This window comes from Staurois parvus, unplaced genomic scaffold, assembly GCF_062004578.1.
Source record: "Staurois parvus isolate SC_StPar_1 unplaced genomic scaffold, SC_StPar_1.0 ptg000183l, whole genome shotgun sequence".
In the NCBI taxonomy this organism is placed as follows: Eukaryota; Metazoa; Chordata; class Amphibia; order Anura; family Ranidae; genus Staurois; species Staurois parvus.
In genome coordinates this window covers 3,656,752-3,678,126 of record NW_028317979.1, presented here as the reverse complement: position 1 = coordinate 3,678,126, position 21,375 = coordinate 3,656,752, and the positions used below count along the sequence as shown (strand labels likewise).

Below are 21,375 nucleotides of genomic sequence, written 5' to 3'. Positions count from 1 at the left end.
TCTAGGTTTTTGTGCCAGAGGAATTAGTGGGAGGGATCTCCCAAAGCTTTATAAGCTGCTGGGAAGTGGTAATGAGCGTCTTGATAACGCCCTGTGGGTGGGGCGAAACGCGTTGACGCACTTCCGGTTGCCTGGTCCGTCGTCTGACGTCATTTCCGGTGAGTGGAGCGCACGCCGAGCGGTGCGTTCCAAGGGGCCATCTTAGTCTAAGGAGAAGAGTCTGTAGCTGAGGTTTGCCATCCTGCTGCACACTAAACTGTGGGGTCCTTATATAATCCTTATATAATCGGTGTATATGAAAAGTGGATCAATTTTGAAGAGAATCGCTGTTGTTTTGAATAAAAAGCGGGCTATATCCCGCAAAAGAATGTGAGTGGTCTGGAGAGATTAATTTAAGGAGAAGTTACTGCGGTATCACGCTATGGTCTTTTCTTCTTCCTGATTTTCCTTTGGGGGATTCGGTGAGAGGAGTAAGCAGAAGAGGTACCTAGACATGAGAGGAAACAGCACTTGGAGGTCTCAGAGAAAGTAAAGGGGGTCCAGGAGCCCTTAACAATCCTGAAAGGCGTGTGACTCACCATTATCTGGTGAGTGCGGTTAATGTTGATTTCTGCACTGGTGGATGGTGAAGGGATCCGTAACACGGAAGAATCAAATGGAAAATATATTATAAATTAATTTGATTAATTTTGTCACGGGACTTTAATTATATATATATATATATATATTTTCTGGGATTTTTCTGATTTTTTGTCACTTTGATTTTTTGTCACTTTGTTTTTTCACTGGACTCATAATTTTATATATATAATTTTGTATCAACATAATTTATATATAATTTATTATATATAATTTTATTAGCACATTTATGTTTTTTTACACTGAGTAATGTAATTGATCATGTGGGTTTGCGCTGGTTTTCATTGTTAAAAGCATCCTATGCAAGCTCGGTACTATATGTATAGATAGATTGTAAGCTCGAAAGAGTAGGGCCCTCTAACCCCTCGTGTACTGTCGTTGTTGCTGTTCTGTTTCTTGTATTGTCCCCCCCCCCTCTATTGTACAGCGCTGAGTAAACCCTTTGGAGCTATGTAATAATAATAATAATATGTTGTTTGCATATGTCTGTACTATCCTGAGTAATAACCACATGTTTACAATGTTATGTTGGTTTTTTTCCTCATTGACTTTCCACATGTAATGTCACAAAGAATACAATAAAAAGTATTGAAATGAAAACTACCGTTCTAGCTCTACTCCAGTAAAGATGCAACATTTTTGGATTTTCCTGTACTTTCATTTCCCATGACAATGGCTATGAGGGCAAATAGAGAAGGCATTTTTCTCCAGCAGGGACACAAGGTTTTTAATCTTTCCTGACTCTAGCCAAAGTAAAGAAAAACAGTCTTGGCTGTGAGACATCTCAGTGACTCCAAAACAGAAGTAGATAAGAATTTGCAATGACAGCCTCCACAATTAAAGTAGTGCTAAAGACATAAAGGAAAGGTAGAGCCAAAGCTCTTTTGTCCATACTTCTCCTGTGGGTCACAGGAGTGCACATAGTTCTGCGCACCTGTGACACATATTTGGCAGACAACAAGCTGAAATCCACCATTGGCTGATGTCACTAAGTCGGTCCAGGCTCTAGACAGATCCTGACTTTAAAGTTTCCTGATCCCAGATTCACAGATTCCTGATCGACAGCTCACTCACCCAGCAGTTCCTGCCCCTTCACAGGCTAGCGCTCCAGTGAGTGCTGGAGAGGCAGAGCATAGAGACGGTGACTTACAGCCACCAGATCTCTGCTTAACCACTTGCCTACCAGGCACTTATACCCCCTTATTTACCAGGCCAATTTTCAGCTTTCAGCGCTGCCGCACTTTGATTAACAATTGCGCGGTCATGCAACATTGTACTCATATGAAATTTTGATCATTTTTTTCTCACAAATAGAGCTTTCTTTTGGTGGTATTTAATCGCCAAAAATTTGAAAAAAAAAAAAAGTTTCTTTGTTTCTATTATAATATTTTTCAAACAGGTAATTTTTCTCCTTCGCTGATGTGCGTTGATGAGGAAGCACTGATGGGCACTGATAGGCGGCACTGATAGGCAGTACTAATGAGGTGGCACGGATAGGCGGCACTGATAGACAGCACTAATGAGGTGTCACAGATAGGCGGCACTAATATGCAGCACTGATAGGCGGCACTGATAGGTGACACTGATGATGGGTACTGATAGACGGCACTGACTGGCATCACTGCTGGGCACTGACTGGCACAACCGCTGGGCACTGACTGGTGGCACTGACTGGCAGCACTGCTGGGCTGCACTAGTGGGTGGCACTGGTGGGCAGCACTGGTGGGTGGGCACAGGTGGGTGGCACTGGTGGGCACAGGTGGGTGGCACTGCTGGGCACAGGTAGGTGGCACTTCTGGGCACAGGTGTGTGAAATTGCAGAGTGGCACAGGTGGGTGCACTGCTGGGCACAGGTGGGTGCACTGCTGGGCACAGGTGGGTGATCTGCTGGGCAAAGGTGGGCGGAGCTAGTGGGCGCACTGCAGGGCACAGGTGGGCGGAACTTGCGGGTGGCACTGCTGGGCACCGATCATCAGGGCACTGATCATCAGTGCCCTGATGATCGGTGCCGATCCCCGCTCTGACAACTGCCTGTTCTCGGCAGTACTTTCCTCACAATCTGACAGCGTGAGGAAAGTGCAGCCGAGAACCGGCACTTGCATTTCCCTCTGATCAGCGTGTCATTGAACACCGCTGATCAGGTGGTAAAAGGCCGCTGTGATTGGCCTTTTACCACATCACGTGATCAGCTGTGTCCGTAGGACACAGCGATCACGGAGATCACCGGGTGCGCGCCCCCTGGGGCGTGCAGGAGAGCGCGTTCTGGGGGGACGTCATATGACGTCCACCCAGAACTGGCCGGCCGCAGTGCAGCCGTCATTCGGCTATCTGCGGTCGGCAACAAGTTAATGAAGACCAAGAGCTGAGTGATCAGCAGTCTTTGATCGCTTAGTTCTTGGTCTCTGAGGCTATTGGCTCCTGCTGTTTTCAATCAAATTCTGTGACAAGGGAGCAGGGCTGATCTGCACTGAGATCGAGGCCACTCTTTGCAATTCTATTGAACAAAGTAGGTAAGTATAACATATTTCTTATTTAAAAAAAAAAGTCTACAATCGCATTCATTCTGAATCTTTTTTTTTCTCTTTATAAAAGTGGAATTTAACGTTAATGTACTCTGTTGCTCTGTACTTTTGTCAGTGAGATAAGCCTAAAAGGCCTGATTTGTTAAAGGAGAAAATGTACCTGTATACAAATTCAAACATCTAGACATGTCCGGGGAGTTTGAATAAGAAAACAATCAAACACTTTTTCTTTTGCTTTGGTGATTGAAGTGAAAATGGGAACATAATAGGGGGAATTTACTAAAACTGGTGCACACAGAATCTGGTGCAGTAGTGCGTAGTAACCAATCAGCTTCTAACTTCAGCTTGTTCCATTAAGCTTTGACAATCAAACCTAGAAGCTAATTGGTTACTATGCACAACTGCACCAGATTCTGTGTGCACCAATTTTAGTAAATCTCTCCATTTATTTTACTTTGTAAAAGTCCAGCATCACTTTGCTGCATTTCAGTTCACCTCACGCTTTAATAAATCAGGCCTACAATGTGAACCACCAATGGTACACTTTGAAAACCACTGCACAGAATAATTATTCATTTCAGTCTTCATTTGGTTTGTCTGGTTTAAAAATCTGATGCAGTGAATTTAGTCTTTAAAAAAAACTGTCACTGTGGACATGTATTAAATATTTTCAAAGAACAGCATGGTTGCAGCAAACCTAATGAATTAAACCACTTTCTTCATCATGTTGCTTTCATGTAACTGCCAATCTCACTGTCCCCTGTGCTCTAATCCTTTGTCTGTACCGACACTTCTGCCAGCACCAGCTGGCCACACATGGGATATGTATGACAGCTGCAAAATTCAAATGCCAGGCTCCTGAATTGCATTTAGTTGCACTCTTTGGAAGATCATCTTTTTTGTTGATTAGTTGACAAGTTTCATGCATGCTCAACTGTACGACTTCTAAGATTATAGCCGAGCAACCTCTAGATGACTGTGCATCATTGTCCATCTGGACAGCGTGTCTGTTTTCTGAGCTGATTACGAGCAATAGTAACAGCATTTCCCACATCTCATCCTCTATTCCTGCATTGATGAGGGTCTGTCTTAGAGGAAATGTTGGTGGGTATTACCAGGAATAGAACATTGTCCAGAGGTTTTGCTATATTGAATTATAATCTGTTTTAAAAGTGACAGGTTACGTATGAGTTATAGATGGCAACAATGTTTGCAAAGAAGATAGAGTCTACCAGATTATACAAAATATGTTCGTATATAGGCAGTCAATTCTTTGCATATGAAGACCCTACAAATCTGTGTAAAATCAACTCCACTGGACCACATTTGTCAAACTACATTGCAACCCTATGGCATCTCCACACAATACCTTCTTTGAATGTATCCCCTAACAGAAACACCTTGCTGTTGTTTCCACTGATACAACAACAGAGATAGAAACAAGCAATTATTAGAGTTGGGTCCCCAGAGATTATGAACCTAGCTGAGGCTTCCACTCCTTCTCTCCTTGTTGCTATGCCACGGACCTCTAATGAGATATTACACCAGATCTCTACATTTTGAGAAAATTGCTACTGCTGCTAATGAAGCATCCAAAACTTATCAGCAGTTCATGAATCCATGTTTAGTGACTTGTAAAGGCTGTAGCCTCTAAAATAATGCCCAAAATAATCCAGAACATTTAGGTTTGCAGATATGTTCAATAAAGCAAGGAGCAGAATTAAGTAGCCATTCATAAGATTTGTCTTCTTTCTTTTCTTATCAGTAATATATCTTCAGAAATGTAGTTGATGTTACATCGCTCTGTGATTTGCATAGCTTTATTGAGTGAGGCCTTCTGTGCTATTTGCCTACTATCATATCTGCCCTCAAGGTCTTATATTAGAACTTTAGTCTGAAAATTAACTCCTGTTAGATCATTTTAGGCTGACCCCTTTTGCAGGTATAGCTATGTAAAGCATTAACAATAAGTTCCTGTATTATTTAAAATCCAGTAATACACTGTCTCGCCCTGTTCTGCATATGCTCAGTTGATCTCTATTTTTTTGGCATTGTGCTGGAAATGTAGAAGCCGATCTGCTGACAGCTTAAAGATTTACTGCTGCTCAGGGACTAGCCTGATGCATAATTTTTCACTTTGATTTTTGGGGTGTCTTTGAATTCAGTTCTCTGTAGGTTGATCATTTTTATTTCCATCAAACAATGGGGCATCCAGGGGCGGACTGACAACTCATGGGGCCCCCGGGCAATAGGGGATCATGGGGCCCCTGTGTCCTTGCCCAAACTCAAAAAAGCCTATGAAAAAGGTACCAGGGGTATCTCATGTGGCCCCCAACGACCCCGGGCCCTCAGGCAGTGCCCGAGTTTCCAAATGGTCAGTTCGCCCCTGGGGGCATCCTTACATTCCTAACACATTACCCAGTCCATATCAGTATAGATATCCAGCACTATATTTTTCCCCATTGAAATCTGATGTGTTTTTAAAGAGTTCCTTTCATTTTTTTTGAGCACTGTATATTGTAGTGATGTTGCAGTTCCAGAAGCCACCACCAGATGCTGGTTAAATCTGTCATTCTAGTTTCACGTATTTGCATTCTGGAAGGGAGGCACAAGTAAATCCAGAGAGATTTCTTTTTATGTAGTAAAAAGTATCACTATTGTTAAATAGTATGTTTTAAAACAGCACTTGAGTGGGCAAATACATGGGAGCCTTTTAAATCTCTTCAACATCAGTATATTTTTTTAATTTCTGTTCAAATCTGGGTTTATTTATTATTTAATCCAAAGAACATTAGGCAACTGCAGGCTACAATTTCTCATAATAACCAATCAAATTTCAGTTTACTGTATCCAAGCCACTGAACAAATGATTGATTGGTACTGTTACAAAACTTGCAATGTTGCAATTTAATTTCCATGAGCCCCCAGTTCTGTTTTATATGCATGAGTTACATTACTAGTATAATAGTAATTTATTTACAAATTTTATATGTTAAATGTTAAATTTTGCCATGCTATGTTGTCTTTTATTTATTCCCCCCTGTGTTAATTACTTTTGTATTCATTTAGTTATTTCCTAAGAACTATATTATATTACAGTACTACAATACATACGCACTGCTTGTTACAATGAGTTCAGTTCAATTATTGATTTCACTGCGTTACAAGAATAGCTCTGTTAATGGAATTTTTTTCCTTCATTGCTCCATGTTTTCATTAGATTAGACAAATTACCAATTTTTCTTTTTTTATATCTGACCTATTTGAACAGGATCCAGAACTGGTGCGCAACATCTGCCGCTGGGTTAGACAAGCTGTCAGAATTCCTTTCTTTGCCAAGCTGACCCCTAATGTCACAGATGTTGTACAGATTGCAATGGCTGCTCAAGAAGGTGAGATGGAAATAGTGTCACCATGCAGAAGATGTGTCACATATCAGATCAGAGTCTAATTAGGACAATGCTGTTGGATAATGGGAAGAAAATATTTTTGCTTTCCTCTGTTTTATTATTAACAACAATTATAATTTATTATGAATATACATATTTTTAATTGACACACTACTGCTCTTTTTATATTTCTACTACAGAGTTGTCATTTCTATTTATAATAAACCTATTGTTCTCACTGAATTGGGCTTGCAATAGTCTTAGCCATTTAGTTCACTCTATTTTTTATGTGTTTGAGTGCCAGCAAACTGTATTTTACATTGGTGTGTGTAATTAATCAAGTTACAGTAGATTCCTTCCTCCACACTGGGGATGGATGCAGCTGCTATTCAGATGACAATTATCCACGTGGCTCTCTCAACTGCCATTTTTGAGTTTGGTGGTGGTGCCACCCGCAGCTCAAATTCTGGCCTATTTAGCAGAAATCAGCTCAAATTTAAGCTGTGTATGGCTAGCTTTGCTCACTCCCATCATTCAAGCGGCATTATTAATCAGTGAGGCTACCAAGTATTGGAGCAATAGTAAAGTGGGGAATGGGTGGGCCAAAGCTATATTTGCATAATATTGCCCAGTCTTTCCTCCTCCTGGACCACTCTGCAAATTTGTGTAATTACCTGTAGACATTTCACAGTTTTTCTAGTGTTGAAGGCAGCTTTCATTAAAGCAGCAGGTTTAGTGCAATGCCCCCTCTCTACCCACCAGCTTCTCATACTCATTTGTCCTCAACCATGGTATGACATACTCTCCTTTCTCCTACATAAGGGCAATCATTTGCATTTCTCAATTTGCCGCTGAGGCATCCAGCATTGTAAAGGTAGTATGGGAGTCTTTAGCCCTGTGTAAGCTCCACATTGCAACTTGCAGCTCACACATGGCTTCTACTTTATAGAGAGTGACAGAAGAGCCAAAAGAAAGTAAATATGTGCATTAGGTGGAGCTGGAATTAAAAGGAACCTGTTACCTTGCCCTCCAAGGGCAAAGATGCTGATCTGTTCAATTTGTTCAATCACAGCTATATAGCTTTTATATGTTCAGATGTTACCACTAGTAAATTATTAAAGGGTAACTCCATTTTCATGGGAAATAAATATCAAAAATAAAATAAAATATATTTAGTATCTACAAATGCAACACAATCCTATTGTAATTTGTTGTTATCAAACGTATTTCCTATTCAATCTGCAGCACTGTCAAATTCAATGCAAGAAGGCAACCTAGAGGCAGTACCATATACAGTTGAAACTCCCCCAGAGATGTAATTTCTTGCTTGTGTGATTGGCTCACTGATTTTCCCAGAAATCTGCATTGTAAAAGTCAGATTTTAGGCACCCTCTGCAACAAAAATTTTTGTTTTGTTGAGATGCTCCCAAAGAGTTCACTTCGAAAAGGAATTCAGACCCTGCCACTCTCCTCATTAGAACCCTGAAAGTGCATCAACTGATCACAAATGAAAAAGTAACTCCCATTTAAAATCAGTCCTGCACATGATCTAATAGACAGCTATTCCTTCAGGACAGAAACAGGTAGGAATCTGCTCTAAAGTTTGTTAAAATTCTTGCAATGTGCATTGATCACCCAGGGGGATTGGTTTTTTTAAACAAAAGTGGAGTTATTTTTTAATTGTTGTGAAATTAGCCTTTTTTTTGTAAACCAGTGACTCTTTCCAGAGAACAGTGTATGAACTGTATATAATCTGCATTAGGTTGGACTTCTCAACACCATTTTGTCAGGAGGTTGTAGAGAGTTGTTCAACATGGCCGTAGTAATGGCTGTATTTTTACATTGTAGTGTAAAGTAAGGGGTCTATTTATACTGTACATCAATGACTTTCACCAAATATTCTCTGGTGGAAAATTAATCAGAGTCATTTAAAACAAATGCACCCAGAAGATTCACCTGCAGAGAATGTGCACTGAATGTCAAGATTTACTGCTTTATAAATCTTCCCCTAACACTCCTGGTAAAAATGTGTTGGTTTGTTTAATTATTGATTGGCTACATGTCTATTTTTAATTTTATACGTAAGGTATCAAAGATATATAGGAAGACTCATTTGTTATACACTATACATAAAAAAAAATTCCTTGTGGTTGTAAACCTCAGACATGAAATATGAACAAAGCCTATCCATCTATAGTGTGTACTTGTCTTACTAAAGAGCACTAAGTGTCATTTATGTCTGCTGCTTCATTCCTCTGCAATCTGTATGATTCACTTCTGACACGTTTTCCTGACATCAAGAGAAAAATGGTGACAGGGAGGGATCTCCAGTAGATTGACAGCCTCAGCTCCTGTGAGCTGTGTGTAGGAGGGATGTCCCTTCCCTCCAATCAGCTGTCACTGCTCTCTTCACTGAGCTCTGTAGTGTGTAATTTCAGCTCTCCTCCCCTTTTTTCCTGAACTCTCAGGCAAACTTTATAAATTCTGGAGTTTGAATGGATGTAGACAAGAGACGACTGCAAATAAACAGGTACAGCTTATGTAGGATGATTTGTTTCATCTCTCTGTATCACCTAAGGACAGTCACTTCACTGAGTTTACACTCACCGGCCACTTTATTAGGTATACCTTGCTAGTGCCAAGAAAATATACCCCACATCATTACACCACCATCAGCCTGAACTGTTGATATAAGGCAGAATGGATCCATGCTTTCATGTTGTTTACACCAAATTCTAACATTACCATCTGAATATCTCAGCAACTGCCACTCACTGGATATTTTCTCTTTTTTGGACCATTATCTTTACACCCTAGAAATGGTTGTGCGTGAAAATCCTAGTAGATCAGTAGTTTTTGAAATACTCAGACCAGCCCGTCTGGCATCAAAATCCCCTTTCTTCCCCATTCTGATGCTCAGTTTGAACTTCAGCAAGTCGTCTTTACCATGTCTACATGCCTAAATGCATCGAGTTGCTAACATGTGATTGGCTGATTAGCAATTTGTGTTACCAAGCAATTGAACAGGTGTACCTAATAAAGTGGCCAGTGAGTGTATGTAAGGATTTACAACCACTTTAAAGTTGAGTTCCAGATAAGGAGCTACCAACATAAATAAAACATGTATATAAGAGTTGTTTCATGATCCTGTCAGACAGCATAGCTAGGTGGATGACACTATTTTTGTGTTACAATTAAAGCTAAACTCCAGACACAGATTTTTTTTAACTCTTTAATTCTCATGTTACACTCTTATTATTGTTTTTTTTATTTCTTCTGGAAAACTCTACACTGAGCTGAGAACTCCTAATCTGTGCAGCTGGGAGCCGTACTTCCAGATCCCCACTGTATCATAACAGTGTCTATGAATTACATCAGTTGCATTGTTGCATTGTTGTGCCTTCGTCTTCTGCGTTTTCAATTCCCTTCACAAAGCACACTACAAATGCATTCCCTGTACCCTCCCAGTCTAAATACTGCTGTACAGGGAATTAAAAGGGCAGCTACCAAGTCAAATTCAGATATCTATGCTATCTGCATTAAAAAAATGATTTATTTATGAATACTGAGCTATTTTGTGTTGTTTTATTTTCCTGGTGTTCATTTTTAAAGGGTAACTCCATCTTTTTCAGCATGTTACATGCTACACCTGTATTTAGAGCAAGCAGGGGTTCTTCTCCTCTGAAGCAACTGCTACTTTTGGAATCAGAACAGCTGTGTGGGACTCCCCCCTCACAGTTGTATCACAGATATCTGTGAATGAATGAATGAATGAATGAACTGTCTTCCACCACATCGGACAGACTTATAATTCTCAATATAATACAAGTGTGGCAATCAACGCTCTGGTAGTCCAATGACACATCCTCCAACTCTCCAACTTATTGCCTGTTCCTTGGTATGGACAGGGAGCTGGAGGAAGGGTCTGCAGGAGTGTGGCATCGCACTCACAATCCCCTGAATGTGGGTGGAATGCTTTGCAGTCTTCTGTAAAAAAAATAGTAAATGTACAAATTTTCCTGCAAAAATGTGTTCTTTTTTTAAAGGTGGTGTTAACCTTTAAATGCATTCAAAAAATGTCATCAATTTTTTATTATTTAGCCTCTTGTTATTCCTTGCACAGTAGAAGGAGGAGGAGAAGCAGTGCGAGACAATCAGGCTGTAATGAGTAGTAATACAATTTAAAAACTGGATTTCACTCACAAATGACAAATTGAAGTGATCAGAACTTCATCTTTTTCATTATGCTCAGTGAGCAAAAAAAATTGCAAAGTGAACATTCAGTTTGGTAAGTGTACAGTCTCTACCTCTTTAATAAATTAACCCGTTAAGGTTACCTTTAGTGGCATAATATACACATAGTATAGAGGATGCAAGCCTCTCCTACCTATGTAATAGCAATGAGTTAATGATTTTTTCTGCATTACAGGTGGTGCAGATGGTGTTACTGCAACTAATACAGTCTCAGGACTGATGGGACTGAAGTCAGACGGAACACCATGGCCTGCAGTTGGAAGAGGAAGTAGGACCACATATGGTGGTGTGTCTGGTAGGTGTTGCCCTTTATGTTCTGAACGCTTCCTTAAAGGCTGTTGAAACCTCAGGGGGTCTGTGTTAGAAGCTCAGATGGCATGTTCACTGTAAGAGTCAATTCTCTGAGCTCAGTCCTGGTCAGTACGTTTGTAATCATTATGACAGATGGAACATATTGAGTGTGAAGAGTCTGATGTTGCCCTTTTCTTAATAGTAGAACCCAACAGTATAATACCAGAGCAAGGTCACCAGAGGAGAGGCAATGTGTGACCTTTTCCATTGACACAGGTTTTTTTCTGACTGTTTCATTCTACATTTTAGACATCCAAGTTTATAAAACTAAGCAGAGAATATCAACAGACTGTTCTGCGGTGGAAATAAGGAACATTTTGAGACAGCTTTAATAAACTCTAACAATGTTTCCCACATTTGTCCTCAATTCCCACCAACAAATTATGATTTGTGAAGATAAACACAGGTAGCTAAATTTTGATGTTGAGACCCCATGCTTAGATGAGATTCTGTATAGAAAGTAGAGGTGATTTTAGGACTGTGCAAGACCTGGAGCACCCCAGAGCACTGCAAATTAAAGTACAATGCTGTTCTAAGCGTGGTACGCCGAATGGTGTGTGTAGTTAAATAAGAATAGTTAAATAGGAAGCTGTATACACAGCACAGATATGACACAGTATCTGTGCCCCCAAAATATGCATTAAAGAGACCCTGTCACCAGTTGGAGCTTTTTTTATTCAGATGCTTTTATTAAAACGTGAAGCATATTTGATATACTGTACGTGTGATATTTTTTAATTAGTAGCTTTTTGTTATTTATAAGCCCTGGAAAATGATCAGAAATCTGAAACATCTGGGAATTTCAGATCCTGCTATCTTCCAGCTTCCCCAGCAGCTGCCATGGCACATGCTGATTGTGTCTGAGCCATGCTTGAGCTGCTTGCTGCTAGTATGAATGAATAAAAGTGTTTTCATCTGCAGCTCTAACAGCGCTCTTCAGAGCTGTTCATTCGTTCATTCATTCATTCATTCTATTAGCAAGCAGCTCCTGATTTTAATCTATGCACTATATTATCAGTGTGCAACCTGGCATGGAACCTCTCCAGAGCTGTATGCAAGCAGAGAAACTCAGGAGCTGAATCATACCTGAGGTAATGATCACAGCTCTCTGAAAAGCCGCACACTGATAATGATAGTACAGAGGCTAAAAGCAGGAGCTTCTTGCTAATAGTATAAATGAATAAATGAAAGCCTTTTTTATACTGTGGAACTGAAAGCTTTAATGAGACTCTCGCCAGAACACCATTAGGGCCACAGGATTAAAACTCTTTTATTCAATTATACTATCAATGCAATGCACTGTGACAGCAGGGAGGAGCACTAGAAGATAACGGGATCTGACACTCCAAGAAGTGTCAGATTAATATTTATTTTGCAGAATTTATAAATAAAGGGAAAAAAAACAGGCAAACAAATAGTATGCATATGTCTGTTATATGACTTTAATAACAAACATCTAAATAAAAAGCTTGATCTGGTGAAAAGGTCTTTTAAACTACTGTGTCACAGATGAGAATTTCAAGTTACTGTATATGAAAGGCTCGGGTTAAAAAACAAACAAACAAACATGTTATACTTACTTTCTCTGTGCAATGGCTGTGTACAAAGCAGCCCTGATCCCTCTCTTCTCAGGTCCCCCACGGTACTCCCGGCTCCTCCCCTTTGCTGAATGCCCCCAGAGCAATGCGTGCTCGCTCCCCAGCCCCATGTAGTCTTATAGACACACAGAGCATGGCTCAGCCTCGCCCCTCACTCGCTCCTCAGTAGCTGTGATTGACAGTAAATAGCTGTGTCTCAGCCAATGAGGAGCAAGAGACCTAGGAGAGCTGAGGCTCCCTTGAACATTGCTGGATTGAGATTGGACACAGGTAAGTATTGGGGGGGCTGTGGGGGGAGCAGCACCCAGCAAGTGTTTTTACCTTCATGCATAGAGTGCAGCATTTACAACCATTTTACAAAACATATGAAATGCATTACAATCATTTTTTAAAACTGAAACTCTTCCATTACATATGACTGCAGAAAGAAAAAAGACATAGATGTAACACTTTGTCTGAGCCTACCCTAAAGAATAACGGTATTAAAATGCTCAGGAAATATATAACAACTGTTCAGACAATGGACACTTCAGTTAGAAGTATATAATTGGCATGTAGGGTTCAGTTATCAGGAGTATATAATGTACAGAGAAGAGTGCAGTGGCCAGGAGTATGTAATAAACAGCCCAGAATAGAAAGTGCAACAGCCAAACATTCAACAGTAAGGTGGTTAGGAAAATGCAAACTACACAGTATGCTACATAATCCTCACTTCTGCACTCTCTCTCTTTCCTGCTGTATGTTGCACACAGAGGACAGGGGTATTTAATACACAGCACAGAGTGCTGGAATTCAGACAAACATCCCTCCTCAAAAAAGACTACCCTCCCGACCTATTATTGTGGATTTCAGACGAGCTGGTAATCACACCCACGCTCCCATTAACATCAATGGAGCTGTTGTTGAGTGTGTTAGCAGCTTTAAGTTCCTTGGAATCCACATTTCTGAGGATCTCACCTGGCCTCTGAATTCTCCCTTCCTGATCAGGAAGGCACAACAGCGCCTAGGTTTTCTGAGGAAACTTAAAAAATCCTGTCTGTGCTACAGGATATTGGAGAATTTTTATCATTGTACTATTGAGAGCATTCCTCACAAATTGCATCTTAGTGTGGTACAGCAGCTGCACTGCTTCAGACCGCAAAACCCTTCTGAGGGTGGGGAAAACCTCCCAACGAATTATTGGTGTTCAGATTTCCACCTTGAAGGACATTTACAAAAAATGCTGTGTACAAAGGGCGAGGTCATCATTAATGATGCCTCTCACCCTAACCATGGGCTGTTCATACTCCTTCCATCGGGCAAACGATACAAGTGTCTCAGAGCCCGTACAAATAGACTGAAAATTTTTTTTTTCCCTGTGGCTTTTAAAGCATTGAACTTCTAGTCATTAAACAATATTGCATTACTGTATATTTTATTCACCATGGCATTACTGATTATTTCATCCATTCATGCACTACTCGTTGCACCGATTATGGTATTACTGTATATTCCATACCCCTATTTTAGTTATACTGTTACTTATTGTAAATGGGCCATTTATGCACTTCTGGCTGGATGCTAACTGCATTTCATTGGCTCTGTACATGTACTTAGCACAATGACAATAAAGTTGAATTTATTCTAATCTAATCATCTACCTCAAGCTAACCCAATCAGTAAAAAGAAAAGCTCACCATAGGGCTCTTTCATTTATAGAGCCCACTGTGCTGTAAGCTCCAGCTTCTGGAATGTCACTGCCTTTTGTTGATCCCTACCTGGTGTCCCCTCACTCTGTGGTCAAGGTGCTATATTACTCACCCTCAACATCTGAAAGAAAGAATGCTTACATATGGCCAAGATCATTCTCCTTCAGCAAGTCAGTGATTGTGTTATCAAATAATTCTAACCCAAAGGCAAATAAAACTTGATTGTGACTCTTATAATCCTACTCTACATCCAAAAATTATATTTCAATAATTATAAAGGAGCATACCCAATGCCTGTGATGTTAGTACAAATTAGAATATTTTATTAATACAAATCACATAATTTGAAATAAAAAAGTTTGGCCCAAAAATTAAGAATAAAATTAAAACCACATCCTCCTGCTCTCTAAAGTATTCATATATGAAAAAAATATATTTTTGGACTATGATGGAAGCTTAATCCACCGTGAAAAGCTTCCAAAAGAGTTGAGAAGTTTATCTCTGCAAAAGAATATTATTTTTTATTTAAAACTATTTGTCAAAGCCAAACTAGAGATAAACATCTTAATATACAATTGGCCATACATGGGAGCTATTTTACCTACCAATAGATTTGTATTTCTATTCATCCAGATTTGAAACTTATACAGCTCTGCCAGAAATCACAGCCAGGAGGTTGACACCACTTTTTCTGTTACAGTCAAGGGAGATAGTGGTGTTATTCCCAGTGGTGTATTTTCCACGAGGCAAACAAGGCGGCAATTTTTAAGGGGGGCATCACTGCCCCTGAAAGAAGGGACCTGGTGATCAGCGTCGAACTGAGCCATGCAAGGCCACCATCTAAGGGGTACCACTGGTACTCCTGTAGGTGGCCGAGATAGCAGGAGGATCGGTGTGGTGGGCGAGAGCAGTAGTTGCAGAATGATGAACTGTGTATATCTCCCTCCAGCAGCTGAAAGCCAGTTTCTCCCCCTCTCCCTCCCACTGGCTTTCTGCTGCTGGAGGGAGAGACAGACCTGGCCAGATCAAGGGGGTGCCCTGGTGTTCCTGAGTGGCCACTGAGCTCCTTCCCCTGCCCACACTCAGAGCTGGGACCAGGGGACATCCTGCAGCAGGGAGAGGAGAGGTGGTGGAGAGGAAAGAGCTGGGAGGAGGTGAGCTGTGTTGCATTCTCTGGGCCCTCCTCCTGTCGTCCATACAGCATATGAGACAGGATCACTGATAGATTGTATGGGACTGTACACACACACACTGTATGATTACCACCCCCTATCCACATTTCCTGCTGCCTGGAGATGAGCAGCCCTTGGAGCAGTTAGGGGGTGATAATCATACTTTGTGTGTGTGCGTACAGTCCCATACGATCTATCAGTGATCCTGTCTCATGTGCTGTATGGACAACAGGAAGGAGAGCCCAGAGAACACAACACAGCTCAACTCCTCATGGAGAGAGAGAGAAGAAAAAAGAACACTTATATACATACACACACTCATTGAACTCTCTCACTTTCTCATTGGGGGTGGGCAGCACAAAACCTAAATACACCACTAGTTATTCCCCGAAAACCAGCATTGTAATTGGACAGTGCAGGAACACCAGCAGACAGATGAGGTCTCAGCTTTCTGTTTTTACCATTTATGAGCATGTTTCTTGTGATCAGTAGCACCCCTCCCTCTATCAGTCTGAGTGCTGCTGTATATGAGATTGCAAGAAACTGGTACCAAGTTAACAGTAGATTTTTACATGTGTTTTTTTTTTTAAATAGAAATAAATAAATTGAATGATTTACATAGGATCTCAGACTTAAACATAATACTTGTATCACTTTACCAAAGTAAAAAGTCTTCTGTCTACAATTCCCTAGACTCATCCACATATGGAAACATCCAAATCCTGTAAGGCATTTGTGAGGTTACCTGCAAAAAGGTTAACTATTGGTAATCGCGAGTTAAAGACTGTATATTATAGATTACTTCTTTTCACAGCCATTTTGTCATTTGTTGCAATAGAATTCCTTGTGCTATTTGAGTCCACAAAACAGGCACTGTTGGGAAGAGATTTGGGAAGTTCTGCTTTTGGCCTTTTTATGACTGGAGTCATTTCATGCCTTTGTGATCAGAGCAGAATTTGCCATTTACAGTGTGTAGATTCAACTACTAATATCTTTTTAACTGCCTTGTGTGTTTACATAAAATTATACTGTAATTCTGGGGACTGATTTGGCTTTCCTTTGCAAGCATACTTAAAAACCTTTTAGTTTATGTTAATTATTCATGAAAAAAAAAACAGAGAAAATGTAGAAAAAAACATTTCTCCTAAAAACCATCAACAATTTCTCCTTAAAAATAAAAGCAGATATTCATGCAACTCTCGGCATATTTCTTTGTCCAAAATAAACATGAATCATTTACTTTAGTTTCAAAACCTAGATCTAAATTTAATCCTAACTCTATATCTAGCCTTTAATCCTAGCCTTAAAAAAAGAGTAATAATAATTTAATATTAATTATAGCCCTAACAAACTATGATTGAGGCATACAAAGAAAAATCTTGCAGTGTACCTCACTCTGCTCACCATCAAAGAAAGCAGAAGAAGACAGACCTTGGGATAAAGCAGTATATTTTGTCACGTGACCTCTCTGGATAGTTAGAGAGAGCTGTCATCACAAGTTGCTGGCAAAATCTGTGGTAGTGAAGCTTGTAATAACAGCCCAATCCCAAATCGCAAAGCATATTTGTGAACACTGCTCTAGACTAAGCCTGTGCTTGTCTGCAACTATAGGGTGGTCTTGTAGACTGCCTAGGGTCTTGCTCCAATTGCATTACCCAACAATGCAAGGAACACAACCGCACTCTGTCTTCCACATGTATAAAGCATTATTGCACTTAAAAGTGCACAGCCCCACCAGGATCTTACTCCCTGGCTGTGTACTTTTAAGTGTGACATGTTGGAAGACTGAGGGTTATTTACTAAAACTGGAAAGTGTAAAATCTGGTGCAGCGTTTTATTGTCAAAGTTTAATTGAGCAAGCTGAAGTTGGAAGCTGATTGACTACCGTGCATAGCTGCACCATATTCTGAGTGCACCAGTTTTATTAAATCTCCCCCAGTGCAACTAATTAAATCTAAAACTTTATTTGAAATGCATAAATTAGGTTTGTATTTAGATAAGCATTTTTAGAGGGTAACCAGCGATGGCAGCTCCCATATTTTGAATGTGACAAGCGTACATTGGCGGATAACTGTACTTTTTTAGGAATACAGATTGTAGACTATATTTTTATAGTCAGCGTCAACCCTACTGATATGCTATATATTGCTAATGCTTTAGTTCCCAAGATATGTACCACTATTGTGTATATTTGACAGGTTCACTTGCCACGATTACTATGACACTGCTCCCTAGAGGTTATTGATTTTCAGATATGCACAATAAACACATTTCTGGCAGTCTCTAATAGTTGGGTGAAATACGTTTTTGATGACTGAACTAACAAAAAAATCATTTTTTCTCAAAGTGGGTCTTTAATAATTTTTATGTATGTTGCTGTAAAACTGTCATTTTGCATGAACAGTCACCATATGTATTATAACTTTTACCGGTGGCCTTGTACTTAGCGCTGTCATGGTAACAGACTCTGGTAAGCAGTGATGTCAAGGTATTGACATTACTAAGTGGATATTATTATAAAAAAATCTATTTCGTATATTATCTGGTAAACTGCTTTAGCTACCAGGCTGGATATACTGTATATTTTCAGGTAATGAAGCTTAAATAAGGAAATTATTGTGGTGGTTATGATGAAACTGATTGCAATTTAAATACACAAATGCCTTAAATAGCTTTTTTTTGGAATATATGGAGAAACTTTTTTTCCTATTAGTGTTTTTCTCACAAGCCTCCAGCACCTACCACACTGAAAATCTGAAATTGAAGCTAGTAAATGCAATGTGCATGAAATAAATAATATCAAACCCATTAGAATACAACATCGTAAGCCTTATCATTTACAGTATAAGCATATTTTTGTCTATTAATAAACCAAGCTAAAGGATTTTATTAAACAATATTTTAGTTTGCCTAAAACAATGGGGCAATCCTTGTAGGGCTCACCTAATATTGTTCAAAATTATAGTGAGGATTCCTCCTTTTGAGTCTCTGCAGAGTTAATGAAGTGGGGCACTTGCCGCATTACATCTATTTAAATGCTTATGACAGCAACCCTTGCAAGAAAATAAAAGTCTGCTTAGCTTTTGGCCCTCACCCCTGAATAAAAACACTAAATAAAAGTAATAAAATGTTAAAATAAAAATGTAAAAAATATTTACCTTCATTTGGGCCCTACTGCAGGATATTGGGAAATCTGAGGAATCCAAGTCATGCAAAAATACACTCCAGCATCATGCAGGATTGTGTTCTTGGGGTAGATGGGATCCTTGATTTTCTTTGGATCCTGCAGGAAGGTCTAGTGACATTATCCTCATACAGGAGAGTGCACCAAAAGTCAGGATATAAGGTAAGTATTGGTTTACATTTTTCAGCCGGCAGGAGCCTTAGCCCACATCATCACAGATTGTCCGTACACTGGGAACCAATTACTAACTCTCAACACAAGCACATCTGCAGCTTATGACAAGAAGAAAAAAAAAATAATCCATTTGTACATAACTTTAAAGATATACTGTATAAGAATACTAAAAGTTTACTTTACAAGGTGTCCCGAGGATGTTATAACATTTTAGCTGGAATCTTATAACCTTGCCAGTTTTGCTTGTTTTAAAATGGACTTTTTTTAGTCTTTAAATAGAAATAAAAAATAGATGAGGGATTGGATAGTGTAAAATGCACAAAGGCAATGAACACTGAATTTCTAATTTTAGTTTACCAAAAGACGTTACATTCAGACTTCAAATACCTCCAAGAAAAAGCTCCAAGGCCTGTGGTTTCACATTTTCTTTCAAGTAATTCTTTAATCTATGTGGAAAAGATGTAAAATCTTTCTGATAGTCGAAGCTGTATGCTGTGCACATGGTGCAGGATAAAAATAATCATAACAGCAAGCATACCAAATTATTTAGCACTTGTTCTTGGGAGCAAATCTATGTTAGGCAATAATTAGGATTATGTGAGTCAAATTTCATCCTTTTAAATGATTAAAAACTAGTAAAAATAATATAGCTATGTTTATTTTTCAAAATTTTAAAATGTTTGAACGGTTTTCCATCTTTTAGGCCTATTCAGTAAACTGCAAAGCTGATACACTAGGAGCAAAGGTAACAGATTGGTATTGGCAACAAATGGCAACAAATAGATATTTTCTGGGTTTTGCAATTGATAGGACTGATTGTTTTTTGCATTTCTTGGCAAAATCAGATAGCTAGCACGTTTAAGTCTGAAAAGTATGCTATATTTCACATAGAAACTTTTTAGTATTAGAAACTTGTCCTTTTTTTTTCACTGCAAGGAAAAGTTTATTGTGCTCACACAACACCCATGGCCACCGAGTGTGAACTCTAGGTTGACACAAATTAATTTAGTTATGTATTCATTAATACATAATCATTAATGTACATATCATTAATACATTTCCTGTAATGCAACTAATGTAAGCACCCAAATTTAACTTGGTATCAGCCTCTTGCAATCTCCAGTACAGTAGTGAGAAAATATTGAGGGCTGCCAAACTCCAGACTATGTGGAGAGAATCGGGGAGTCGTACTGAACACAGTGACACCCTAATATTCCCAAAAGTCACACATCTATAACAAAAACAGTCATATAGTGTGTATGCTTAAGCAGCCATGCTTAAGCAAGCTTAGGATACATTTGATGAAAAGCAGAGAAGTTAGATGAAATGTAGTGACATTACACCAGAGTCTCCAAAAATGCCTCTTGGAGTTCTTTCATAAATGGCAGTTGAAACGGTTTTAGAAAAAATTTTGCAGAATACACATCTGTCAGACTTAGGGTTGGGATTTATTTTGACCTAACCTGAACTCCTTTAGCCACATATTCTATAATTCCTGCTTTATTGGAGTTAACATCATGAATAGTGGTTACACAAATATCAATTAGTTATACACCAAGTATGCATATACAAGGTCCAGAAGGCTAAAAAGACTCACTAGACTTTTCTAAGATTGATATACATAAGATCTATACAGGGGCGGACTGACCATTTGGAAACTTGGGCACTGCCCGGGGTCAGTAGGGGGCCCCATGACGGGCATTGGGGCGCCAACCCACGGGGGCGGAGCCTGACTATGGCGGCGGCGGAGAGCTCGTGGTAGGAGCTCCCGCACGGGCCTTTTCCGACCGACCCCCCCTTGGACTCTAAAATTCCCCCCTAGCAGATGGAGCTCTAGAGGGTAGAGACCTACCTCGACCGGGCGGGTTCCTCTGGCTGAGCGGCTCCCCGGAGTTGAGAGCGGAGACCAGCGGAGTGTGGCAGGGACGCTGAGCCTGGACGCCGAGCCTGGTTGCCGGGTGACAGGGAGGCGCGGCCGGGACATGTGACCGGCCGCAGTGCACCTCTGGGAGGCAAGAAAGCCGGCCGCCCGGCCGGAGGCTGACAGGGAGCAGGAGAGATTCTGCTCTGCCGGACGACCTGCAATCCAGGGAGCCCTAACAGGCGGTCGATGGTGAGCCTCCCCAACAAAGACAAGGAAGAAGAGCATGGAGGAAAGTCCTGGAGGGTCCCCCTGAGAGGAAGAGAGCGGACCTGCTGAAAAGAATTGGAGGAAGGAGCCTGGAGCCGTCTCACGAGTTGGAGGGGTGAGTGAGTCTGGCGGTGGCCCCAAACACAAAAATTGTATAGAGTTGGAGGAAAGCAGGGAGAGAAAGAAAAGGGGGGGACCCCCAGAGAATAAGAATAAAAAATAAGGAGAAGAACGCAAGGTGCAGGCAAAGGCATACAGAAAGGTGGGAAGACA

General features: G+C 40.2%; 1 protein-coding gene across 1 annotated transcript in view; it reads left to right on the top strand.

Moving 5' to 3' along the window:
- Positions 1–21,375, top strand: part of DPYD (dihydropyrimidine dehydrogenase) — a 1,720,296-nt gene that overhangs the window by 1,284,821 nt on the left and 414,100 nt on the right. The window contains exons 17-18 of the mRNA XM_089677280.1: positions 6,433–6,553; positions 10,980–11,099. Of these exons, the coding sequence (XP_089533406.1) occupies positions 6,433–6,553; positions 10,980–11,099 (241 nt within the window). The remainder of the gene's footprint in view (positions 1–6,432; positions 6,554–10,979; positions 11,100–21,375) is intronic.